This window comes from Narcine bancroftii, chromosome 12 (genome assembly GCF_036971445.1).
Source record: "Narcine bancroftii isolate sNarBan1 chromosome 12, sNarBan1.hap1, whole genome shotgun sequence".
Taxonomy (NCBI): Eukaryota; Metazoa; Chordata; class Chondrichthyes; order Torpediniformes; family Narcinidae; genus Narcine; species Narcine bancroftii.
This window is the reverse complement of record NC_091480.1, coordinates 25,700,905-25,713,405: the sequence shown is the minus strand read 5'-3', so window position 1 is coordinate 25,713,405 and position 12,501 is coordinate 25,700,905. Positions and strand designations below refer to the sequence as shown.

Here is a 12,501-nt window from a genome sequence, read left to right as displayed (position 1 = left end):
CATTGTTAATGGAGAAGGGTTCAGAGAGCTCATTGCTGTATCTGACCCGACCTTGTTGGTTTTCATGCAGTTGGATAACCACGTTGAGGAACTTTGGGGGACATCCGAAGCGCTCTAGTATTTGCCAAAGCCCTTTCCTGCTCACGGTGTCGAAGGCTTTGGTGAGGTCAACAAAGGTGATGTAGAGTCCTTTGTTTTGTTCTCTGCACTTTTCTTGGAGCTGTCTGAGGGCAAAGATCATGTCAGTAGTTCCTCTGTTTGCGCAAAAGCCGCACTGTGATTTTGGGAGAAAATTTTCGGCGACACTAGGTATTATTCTATTTAGGAGAATCCTAGCGAAGATTTTGCCTGCAATGGAGAGCAGCGTGATTCCCCTGTAGTTTGAGCAGTCTGATTTCTCGCCTTTGTTTTTGTACAGGGTGATGATGGTGGCATCACGAAGATCCTGAGGCAGTTTACCTTGGTCCCAACAAAGCTTGAAAAACTCATGCAGTTTGGCATGCAGAGTTTTGCCGCCAGCCTTCCAGACTTCTGGGGGGATTCCATCCATACCTGCTGCTTTGCCACTTTTCAGTTGTTCGATTGCCTTATATGTCTCATCCAGGGTGGGAACCTCATCCAGCTCTAGCCGTAGGGGCTGTTGAGGGAGCTGGAGCAGGGCGGATTCTTGGACTGAGCGGTTGGCACTGAAAAGAGATTGGAAGTGTTCTGACCATCGGTTGAGGATGGAGATCTTGTCGCTGAGGAGGACTTTGCCGTCTGAGCTGCGCAGCGGGCTTTGGACTTGGGGTGAGGGGCCGTACACAGCCTTTAGAGCCTTGTAAAAACCCCTGAAGTCGCCAATGTCAGCGCTGAGCTGGGTTCGTTTGGCGAGGCTAGTCCACCATTCCGGGAGATCCAAAATGAGTTTAGTTTATTATTATATATGACGCTGCTGAAGATCCAGCTGCGCTGGGTGGGTCACGTCTCCAGAATGGAGGACCATCGCCTTCCCAAGATCGTGTTATATGGCAAGCTCTCCACTGGCCACCGAGACAGAGGTGCACCAAAGAAGAGGTACAAGGACTGCCTAAAGAAATCTCTTGGTGCCTGCCCCATTGACCACCGCCAGTGGGCTGATCTCGCCTCAAACCGTGCATCTTGGCGCCTCACAGTTCGGCGGGCAGCAACCTCCTTTGAAGAAGACCGCAGAGCCCACCTCACTGACAAAAGGCAAAGGAGGAAAAACCCAACACCCAACCCCAACCCACCAATTTTCCCTTGCAACCGTGCCTGCCTGTCCTCCATCGGACTTGTCAGTCACCAACGAGCCTGCAGCAGACATGGGCATACCCCTCCATAAATCTTCGTCCACGAAGCCAAGCCAAAGAAGATCTGTATTTTGAATGAATAAATAAAGTTTTTAAAAAAAAGATGCACAATTCATATACAAGGATTGATATATTTTTTAATGTCTGCTCAGCTTAAAAAGTAGAGTGATGAACACCTCACTCGGTATTCTGTTTTTATCAGACCACTCACCACTACCATTAACTATTGGAATAATAGAAAAGCAAGAAAATGTATACAGGTGGCAATGCCATGTTACCCTAAAGAACAGACTTCTGCGAGTTTATTAAGAGACAAACAGAAATATTTTGTGAAACAATTCAGCCATCTACCAATAATAGCTTTTTGATATGGGACACATTCAAAGCATACCTGAGGGGACAAATTATATCCTATACAAAAAAAAGAGAATGTATGGAGAAAGATATTATAGAATTAGAAAAAAAGATCAAAGAACAGGTCTACAAGAAGAATACAGATTACTGGAGAATAAAAAGCTAAGATAAAATACATTACAAACATACAGAAAAGAAAAAGTTATATTTAAAAACTAAACAAAAATATTATGTCTTATAAAGTCTTGGCAAGTTAAAACTGAGAAGTCATCAAGAATAATAAAGTTATAAAAATAGACAGACACTCTAACAAATAAACAAAAGAAAATTAATGATATCTTGAGACAATATTACATGAAATTATACAAAACAGAATTACTAGGAGACGAGAATGAAATAGAAGAATTTCTGTTGAATGTTGAACTTCCAAAACTAGAAGAGAGAGAAAAGATAGAACTAGACAGCCCCTTAAAAAGAGAAGAAATTGAAAAAGCCCTGGGCACCCTACAGACTAATAACTCACCAGGGGAAGATGGATTCCCTCCCGAGTTTTACAGACAATTCAACGAATTACTAATGCCCTATTAATAGATGTTCTGGATCAAGCAGTAGAGACACAGAACCTCCCAGAATCATTTTCAAATGCTATTATTAAAGAGAGATCCATTAAATACTTCGTCATATAGCCCAATTTTGCTGTTAAATGCTGATTATAAATGCTAATAAATTAGGACAATATCTAACAAAACTGTTACATGCAGACCAGGTAGGATTTGATAAAGGAAGACATTCCTCAAATAGTCTAGGAAGGTATTTAATATAATACATATTTGAATGGAATCCAAGTATTAAAGTCTTCCTGAACGGAGAAAAAGCATTCAACTGTAGGAATGGTCCTTTTTTATTTAAAACACTGGAAAAATTTGGCATAGGCAGAACATTTATAAGCTTGATATCATAAACCATGAGCTAAAATTATAACCAATAGTCCAAGGTCAGCAGTGTTTCCCTCAAGTAGATTGAGTAAACAGGGATTCCCTCTGTCTCCAGCACTTTTTATACGAGCAATTGAACCACTAGCAGAGATAATAAGAAGGGACCCAGATGTAAAGGACTTCAAAGATGGACAAGAAGAACACAAAATTAGTATTTTTTGCTGATGACGTGCTATTGTACCTATCAGACCTAGTTAAATCTTTGAAAAAATTACGAGGAAGATTAGAAAAATATGGAAGAGTATCTGACTAAGAAACAAATATGGACAACAATGAGACAATGCCATTGACACATTTAGAATGAAAAAGAATGTAAATTTAAATGGAAGGAAGATGGAATAAAATATCTTAGAATAGCAACTGACAATCTACAGAATCTGTATAAATTATGTCCCTCTTTTGGGGAAGATAGAAAAAGACCTGCAGAAATGGAGAGATGAGTGGGAATGGTTAATTGCATCAAAATGAAAATAATGCCAGGACAACCCATACTTTTTCAATCGCTGCCTATTATGTTATCTAAAATTTTCTTTAAATTTATAAAGTAATCATATTAGAAGTTCCTATGGAATACCAAGGTACCGAGAATTGCAGTGGAAAAACTGACGTGGGATTATGGGCTGAGAGAACTTCAACCGGCATTTAAAAAAAAACACTTCCATGCTGCATAGACTAGATGTCTCTCAGCCTTCTTGTGGAAGACAATCAACATAATTAGCCAGATCGTAGAGCATTGTGCTTGGATCTGGATTCACAAACTCGCCTGGCAAGGTTAACATGGTGCCATATACTAGCTGCTGAACTTCCAATATCTGCCTTAACAGCAGTACACACACCAAGGAGAACCATGGAAAAAGTTCGCTCCACGTAGCTGCATCACCACCTGCTATTAATGCTACCTTCAGTTGTTGATGGAAATGCTCAGTACCGCCATTAGCCATTGTGCAAATGCAGGTAGTGTCCAGAAAATCAGTGAGAGCTCAGAACAACGGCGACTTGAATTGAACTCTCGATCCATTGTAATAGACCACCAAGAGATGGAATCCATCAATCCACAAAAGCCCTAGTGACTGTCTCCACAGGGATGTCAGTGATAGGAATGGCCTCCTGCCACCTGGTAGCAGATAAGTATATCCCAAAGATAGTGGAAGTAGGCCAACCAAGTCTAGGTTCCTATGCTGGAAAGGGGATTGCAGAACAACAAAATCCCCTATCTTGGATTCCATGTGTCTGGAGACTACAGAGTGTTGAGACAGCAAGCAGGTCCTTGCCCAAAATCCAACATCCCATTTAATCTGAGGGCAGGTAAAATGTTCCATAGCTCGTATGATGGATGCTCTTCTCCCAGGATGAGATAGATTGTGAAGTGACTCAAAAATTTCCTGCCTCATAGCCACTGGCACAAAAGGTCTAGGCCTTCCTGTGGAAAAAAAAATCACAGACTAACTCTTAACCCGATTCATCCAGGGTCACATCTTGAAGATGGAAACCAAAGGTGATCTGTGCACAAGCCATTGCTGTGAAATCGATGGTGGTATTTGTATGTAAGGCATCAGAGTCATGAAATTATGATGACTTGGTTTCACACCATTTTTGTGAATTCTGAGATGGTTAATGAACCCAATTTGGCCTCCTCGATAGATAGGGCAGGAGGAGCTCGAATGGGTGGATAGTTCATTTATGAGGGGCTGAGTTCTTTCTGCCATGTACAGTTGGCTTTTGTGTACTTCCAGTCCATGGATTCAAAGCTCTCAATTCCATTCTGCATGCTCCTTCCTCATTTTGACTGGTCAGAGCTTCTCAGGAACTAGAGAGGATGTTGCATTTCTTCTAGAAGGCTTTGTGCACATCTTTGAATATTTTCTCCTGGTAATCACTTCCCTTTTAAGAGATGGAGAGAGAGAGTGTGTGCCTCAGGACATGTATGACATGTGAACAAAGGGGCTTTCCCAACATGGTTAACTGAGCATACCTAAGGCTGGGAGTAGATATAGACATTAGTTCATTTATTCTTTCTACTTGGAGGATTTCGCAGGGACGGATTGGTGGAATTTTTCCAAAGCCATGTGCCCACTGTACAGAGGGGTTCGTAGGATACCCACTCTTCAGAAAGGAACAGCATGTGCATGATTGTTGGGAATGAAATAAAATTGTGTGTCATGCCTAACATCTTCCTCGAGCTCTCCATGGAGACAGACAATAAGCTGGAAAGTTAAAACTCAAACCAGCAATCTCTTCACTAGTTGAACACTTATTGAATTGCTACTCATAATGTCCTATCCAGAATGTTCTGTGTTGTTATAATTGCTTCTCTTTGCAAGTTCCATGTCCTGGGCTCAGATAGAACCAGCAGTGTTTTTCAACTTCTCATTCTGTCAATAAAGGTAACTTGCTGGGTGCTGCAGGAAGACACAAGGCAGTTAGATTTTGGCATCTTAATCTTATTCTTTCTTCATTATCCTGCTGTACTCATCGCCTACCTGACCATGCGTTATTTGTGTGGAGACCCCCCACCCTGGTGTAGTGATTTGCAGATCTGTGGAAAGTAATAAACTAGAACTGTGTTTTATCAGGATTTTTAAAATGTGATTTATTTTCTCAACCATCACCCTCTAATAATTTCTGTTTTATCATTCACGATGACGTAAATCAATTAGAGCAGCTTTCAAAGGGGATGCTGTCACGAATCTCTAGAGAAAGCATAGAGCCGAGAAGGGCAGTATTGATTTCGGGGATGACGACATAGGTTAGAAATGTTAGGCCTGCTATAATGATACCTTGTGGGGGGGGGGGGGGGGGGGAGAGCCTCAAATGTTCAAAGCTGCTATAGAGGTGAAATGGACAATGTAAACTGCAAACTAGACAATTAAAGAAATTACATCCATGAAATTAAATACATCATATCCTCTAATCTTCATCAGAGAGATATTTTTTGAAAATTTTATTTTTCACTTTCATCGATAACAAATACAGTGCTTATCCATAATCATACAAAATAATTGAAGAAAAGATGCAAAAAGAATACATAATTTTATATTTTCTCCCCCTCCCTCCCCAAAAAAGTAAGAAAAAAAAGAAAAAGTCTGCCTGAATTTATCATATATCCTTCATCGATCAATTGAATTTTAAATTTACAAATATAATCTTAAACTTTAACTAGGGTGAGCTGGAGCTGGAGTGGGAGTGGTGGACGCTGTAGATGAACTCTTACCTATAAAATCCATATAAAGTTTCCAAATCCTATAAAAAAATTTCTAGTTGATTCCGCAAATTATACGTTATTTTCTCTAATGGTATACAATTCTGTAATTCCATTTGCCATCTATTCAACCCCACGTTATTATCTAATTTCCACATTACGGCTGTAAATTTCTTTGCTATTGCTACATTTAAAAATTTCCTCTGATAAATATCTAACTTCAAATCGTGAATATCCCCTAACAGAACTATTCCTGGGTCTATTATTAGAGAAATCTTTTTTTGTTCGTGAGGTATTTCTTAATTCTTATAAATGTGTGTGAGCTCAACAGCACTGCTCCCCCATGTGACAATGTTCAGGTCTGCTCTGAAGACATTGTAAACCATATATCGGATTGATGAAGTCACTGGAATAATGTGACATCAGAACAGAATGATTCAACTAACTCAGCCACAAATAATATTTACTGGTACACTGCTGGCTGGTGTGGATATATTTGAATTCATTGACAAGGCAGTGGAAGGATCTCTGTGTTAATTACGCATGCTTTGCAAATAAATTGAAAAGCATGCACTGTGAAAATCAGAATACATAAAAAGTGATCAACTTTCACAGCCCAGAGGTTGTATCACCACTTCTCTCATAAAAGTAATGAGACAAGAAATATCTGCCTTCATAATCTGCCTTTCACACATTTAAAGCTTCCCAAAACGCTTTAGAGTCAATCGTGTCACTATAATATTGAAGGAAACATTGCAGACCATTCGCATGCAGCAAACTTCTTATGAACAATATAATGGCTGTAATTTTGAACCCCCAATCTTCTGACTATCAGAGTTTGAGCTGTGCTGTAATCTGGACCCTTAGATGTTGAGTGTGTCCCCACTAAAACTGAACTGTTGGAAGCCCAATGGTTTCTATCATCTCATTCTTATAAAGTGTGACACAACTAATAACCTTCCTGAAAAATGTGGGTTTTGCATAAAACTTGAAAATCTACTGATTTACAGACAGTGTACCTAATTACTTTAGAAATTAACCCAGATTAACATTCGTTTGCATGGAATTTTTTTACTTGGCTGATCATCTTCATCAATGATATCTGTGCATGAGAAATCGTGTTTCACAAATTGGAGGTGTTTTTGAGGAGGTTGATGAGGCCAGGGCAGTAGACATTGTCTACATGGACTTTAGCAAGACTTTTGACAAGGTCCTGCATGCTATGCTAACCCAGAAGATCAAATCACATTGGATCCAAAGGTGATCTGGCCAATGAATTGACATTGATGGTGGCTCGAAGGTGGTATTGCAGGGTTGTTATTCAGATTGGAGTCCTGTGACCGGGGGTATGCTGCAAGATTCAGTGCTGGGTCCATTGTTAATGTCATCTGCAGTCACAATTGGATGGCAATGCAGTTAGCATGGTGAGCAAGTTTGTGAATGGCACCAAGATAAGTGGTAAACTGGACTGAAAAGAAGGTTATATGAGATTACAACAGAATCTCAATGAAAAGGAAAAGCGGATCAAAATATGGCAGATGGAGTTTAACTCAGTCAAGTGCAAGGGTCTCACATTACCTGAGTGGCAACAGTTATAATGATCCATTTTGCCAACTGTCCCATGCTATAAAATTGTGGACCTGACTGAGGATATCAGGTAGGACAAGGCAGACAGAACTCCTATTCAACTATGCAATTATTGCTTATTTCCCTGTATTCTACCAAAAAAATAGCTTCATTGTGTCAATAGGATATCAAGCATTTTTTAAAAAATCCATGTGCAGCATTGAAGAAACATATATTCTATCATATAACAATCAAGTGAACAAATTACATATCAGTCAATAACAAGACTTAATTATTTCAGAATTTGTTGTCTAAATGTGCTCTTCAGTAATTTACAATGTAAGATCAGTTATACCTGTATTTCCAAAAAAAGATATTTATCTCTCTGAATCAGAATCTTTTCTGTTCCTAAACTAATTTTGTTCCTGATGCAGGCTGGGAAACGTAGTTTACCCAACTCTGAAAAGACAATCCTTGACATCTTGGAACATGATCGTAAGGAGGCTCTGGAAGACAGGCAAGACCTCGTTAACAAGATTTACAACTTGCAGGAAGAGAACAGACAAGCAGAGGAGCTCAGGGATAAGGTAAAAGTACCTGAAGGGATTTGAACAGCAAAGTACTTGCATACAGTAAAGACACTATAAATCATAACTGATCAGACATTGGCCAATGTTGCATGTCTAAACAAGCTGATTTTAACACAATAGGACATTATTTGATGGCAATTCTTGTGCTACAAAGAAATTTGCATTCTTTGAGTGTCAAATAACAAAGTAATTACAAGTTATTGCCTTAAGCAATCCTAACATGGTAAGTGGTCTGTGATTGCTTAAGGTGGCATGCGAGTGGAAAGAAGGAGGTTTGAAAACTGCTGTTTTAATTGTACCTGATTGACTCGTTATGTGCACGGTTTCATACCTCCCAAGGTAATGGGCTAATGACAATTTTTCCTCAAGCAAAATATTTCAGTAATAATTGGGTCTAGAGCAGTGCTTCTCAACCTTCCCTTTCCACTCACCAACCACCTTAAGCTGTCCCTTACCAAATATAGAGCACTTACGTGAGTTGGGGGGGGAGGGGGCAGTTTAAAAACCACTGTTCTAGACAATGCTTTTCTTTGTAAACCCACCAGAGAGTTGAAATTGATCAATCTACTAATTGAAATTGATTGTTGATTTCTTACTACAATATCTCTTAATTTCAAATAATATGTATCAGCACATTTTTAATGCGAAATCATAGTTGCCCTTAATTTTCAAAACTGAATTATCCAGTGCTCTATGAACTTTTGCAGTATCTGGAGGAGAAAGAGGACTTGGAGTTAAAGTGCTCAACACTGGTTAAGGACTGTGAAATGTACAAGCATCGGATGAACACTATCATGTTTCAGCTGGAGGAAGTGGAAAAAGAGCGAGATCAGGTCCGAATCAATTCATTTTTCTTTCTCAATGGGCATGGAGAATGCTCAGCCATTTCAATGTAAATTCGGCAGTTGGTGTAACAGTGAATATCTGTTTTCCAGGTGGAATATAACAGAAAATATTTATAATATTTAAGAAAAAATAAAGATTAGATCTAATGTAATAAGTAATGCCATCAGTTACTTTATTTCACCCAGGAAGTACATTGGTTTGACATTTATAACTTGATATTCATCAATGCACAAATGGAGCAATTTTCTCCAAACCAATGTGATTCAAAGTGTTTCACAGCTCATGAACTATTAAGGTACAATCAATATATTTGGTCATACAATTGGCAGATTCTCACTGAAATGGTGAAAACTTTAGTTTACTGAGTTCCCCTCTCTGACCATGCCTCCTGTTGAAAGTGGCCTTTATCTGCAAGGGGAAATTATACATGCACTGAACACTGCATTGGCTTGCATAAATCTTTGGCTTTATATGTGATTCATCATCTAAAGTACCTCAGGGATCCTGCTGAACATAACAAAACAGGCGGTAGTCGTTCAACAGAAAGACAATTTGGCTGAGTATATAAATGAGCAACACCAGTCCATCACCTCCCATTTTCTATTCCATGCCAATGTTGAATCTCTGCATTATCTTTAATTGTCTAGAAAATAGGATGGTGCATATACAATTACTGATAATCATTCTTTAATCTTCACCTTAGTTTTTTTTTAGGTGATATTTTCCTGTGTCAGTTTTCAGCACCATTAATTATTGCCCTTTAAACAACACTTTCATTTCAAAAGAACTCTGCATGACTCCATAACCAATTAAATATTTTGAAGTGTAATCATTATTGAAATATATTAAATATGCCATGTAACACCTGGATCAATGTTGTTGAAAAATATGAAGGTATCGAGTGAATTCATCTGACAGCTGGAGCTTGCTTTAATTTTGCAAAGAGTAATTTCAGCTCCAAAAGGAATTGTCGTTGCAGATCTTCTTTTCCCCCTTAAAAATGCTTCAGTATAACTTACATTTTATGCCTTTGACGCCTCTATTGATTTGCTTGGAGCTGCTGCTACAGACAAGTTTGTTTACTGATCGAGAGGCCACCAGGTCAGTGGAAGCGAATACTGACTGAGGACAAAATGCCAGAGGAGCTACTGGAGGTAGTTCTGGGTTATGAGCTAAAATATTATAATCAATATGAAATAGTCACCTGCAAAGTTGGTTTTTTGCCAATGACCAACAGATTTTTAAAATTATATTATTCCCCATGTTCCTTGTTTTAAAGAGCACTCCAGATCTCTACTGATGTAAAAACTGATAAATGACAAGAACATTTGAAACTTGCTTTGCCATTCAATTAAATCATAATTGATGTGTGCTCGAACTCCTTTTCCCACCTTAGCTGCATTCCTCCTGGTATTATTATTTATCAAAATTCTGTTTCATATTAGTACACTGTGCTGCAGAATGCCAGGTTGAAGCCGGCAGCAAACGGAGTTTCTTCTGTTTAGTCCACTTGCAGGGTCTGCCATTCAAGTTGACATTCCTTGAATCTCTGCATTATCTTCAATTGTCTAGAACTCCCAATAGTTTGATCATTTGTCTTTTGACTTCGAGAAAGGCTACGATATCACTGGCGACTTGACTTTCATCGTGCACCAACCAATCTGTGCTTTCCTAAGCATGTTTCCATGTGACACTCTGGTCAAGAAATAACCCTTTCGGTTGCAGACATGTTGCAATTGCAAGATTTACACTCTTTCTGCTTCTGTCTTGCCTCAGATCGCATACTTTAACTTCAGTTGACCTTATCAAATGGGCAGAATAATCATGGGTCCCATCATTCTAAAGCTCCAGGTCATTGCTGAACATGCTTGGGAACAAGTTGAAATGTTTCTCCTGACATCTTTGGGGGCGTTTCCTCCTTCACCCGGATTTTTCTCTGTCAGGGCCTTATCAACGCATTGTGCGCATTTCAGAAGAATGTGACTGTTTGGAACATCTGTTGAGCTTTGTGTCTGGATCTTCATCTTGCCATCATAACCCCAACAATTTTAGCAGACGTACCCTGTGCAATTTTTTTCTTTAAAATGAATGGGATGTGAATAAGACTGATCAAGCCAGATTTTATTTCCCACCCCAACTGCACCTGAGCAGGTTGTGGTGAGCTGACATCTTGAACCGCTGCAGCCTTCTTGTTAAGATACTCCCACAGTGGTGGTGGGGGAAGAAAAAAGCAATGTATTTCCAGATAATGGTGAAACATGACTTGGAGTTGATCGAGAGGGACTGGTGTTTCCATGTACCTGCTGCCATTGTTTTCCTTAGCGGTGGAACCATTGGTTTGGGAGGTACTGATGCAGAAGCCTTAGCAAGTAATTGTCCATTTTGTAGGTTATACAACATATTTGTAGCCATGGTGAACCATTATTTGCCAGTGTGAATATTTTAGATGATGGATAGTGAGGAAAGCTGGATGGTGTTAAACCTCTTCAATGTTGAAACTCCACTTGTGCAGGCAAGTGGAAAATGTTCCATTACACTCGCCAGTTGCACTTACGGAGGATGGTAAGACTTCAAAGTGTCAGTAGATGATTCAACTTGCTGTAGAATACAGCACCTTTACATTTTACCACAGTGTCTTGATATCCATCAAGACTTTACAAACTATTGAGATGTATCCAGTGACCCCTGCTGGAAACCTACAGATGGAAGAGCAGGAAAAAAGTGTGAGCTGGGATATGGATCATAGCTGAATAGCCTATTATTTGCACTCGCTTTAAAACGGCTATTCAGTCTTACTGAAAGGATTGAAACAGTCTTGTCAATCAAAAAGAAGATAAAAACACTGAGAGGCCCTAAATCTATCAAAATATATTGCAAACTAATGGGTATCTTTTTATTCCAAAGGTATTACAGAATATTCTGTCCCCTTTTCAATATGCTGTGACCTTTCTCATTCACAAAGGTACTCCAGGTTTGAAGATAATAATTACCAACAGATTAAACTTTCATTTCTTTTCACATATTATAGCCCTTTCCTAAAAAGTATTTTATTACCTTTCCCAAAAGCTATTTGCAGCTTCAAAAATCAGTAAATGTGTTGTGGCACCAATATATGTGAGTATATAAATTTCACTCATTCTAATCATTGCAATCTTTGCAGGCATTCAGATCCCGAGATGAAGCTCAGACACAATTCTCTCAGTGCCTGATTGACAAAGATAAATATCGAAAACAAATCCGGGAGCTGGAAGAAAAGAATGATGAGCTCCAGATTCAGATCGTCAGGAAGGAAGGAAAAATCGTCGCCATGGAATCAAAACTCCGACGTTTGTCTAAGGATACCATCTCCGCAGACCAGGTGCAAATTTAAAAAAAAATTTTTTATAATGTTTCTCCTTCCATGATCATACTAAAAATCCGGTGGTTTGCTTCTTAAATTGTTTAAAATGTAAACATACAGCGCAGTAACACGCCCTTTTCCCCCATGAGCCCGAGCTGTCCAATTACACCCAAATGACCTACAACCTCTCTATGTTTTGAACAATGTGAGGAAACCCATGCAGACATGGAGAGAATTTACAAACTCCTTACAGATAGGGCCAGATCTGAATGCCGGTCTCTGGCACTGTAACAACATTGCA

At 39.2% G+C, this 12,501-nt stretch overlaps 1 protein-coding gene across 5 annotated transcripts in view; it reads left to right on the top strand.

Annotated features, from left to right (window-relative positions):
* The window catches only part of card11 (caspase recruitment domain family, member 11), a 286,003-nt gene that overhangs the window by 167,557 nt on the left and 105,945 nt on the right, over positions 1 to 12,501 (top strand). For all 5 annotated transcript variants that reach the window (XR_011347238.1, XR_011347237.1, XM_069905859.1 and 2 more), the window contains exons 6-8: positions 7,859 to 8,011; positions 8,722 to 8,847; positions 12,021 to 12,218. Coding sequence is in view for 3 of the 5 variants with exons in the window: in XM_069905859.1 (XP_069761960.1) it covers positions 7,859 to 8,011; positions 8,722 to 8,847; positions 12,021 to 12,218 (477 nt within the window). In the remaining 2 variants the exon portion in view is untranslated. The remainder of the gene's footprint in view (positions 1 to 7,858; positions 8,012 to 8,721; positions 8,848 to 12,020; positions 12,219 to 12,501) is intronic.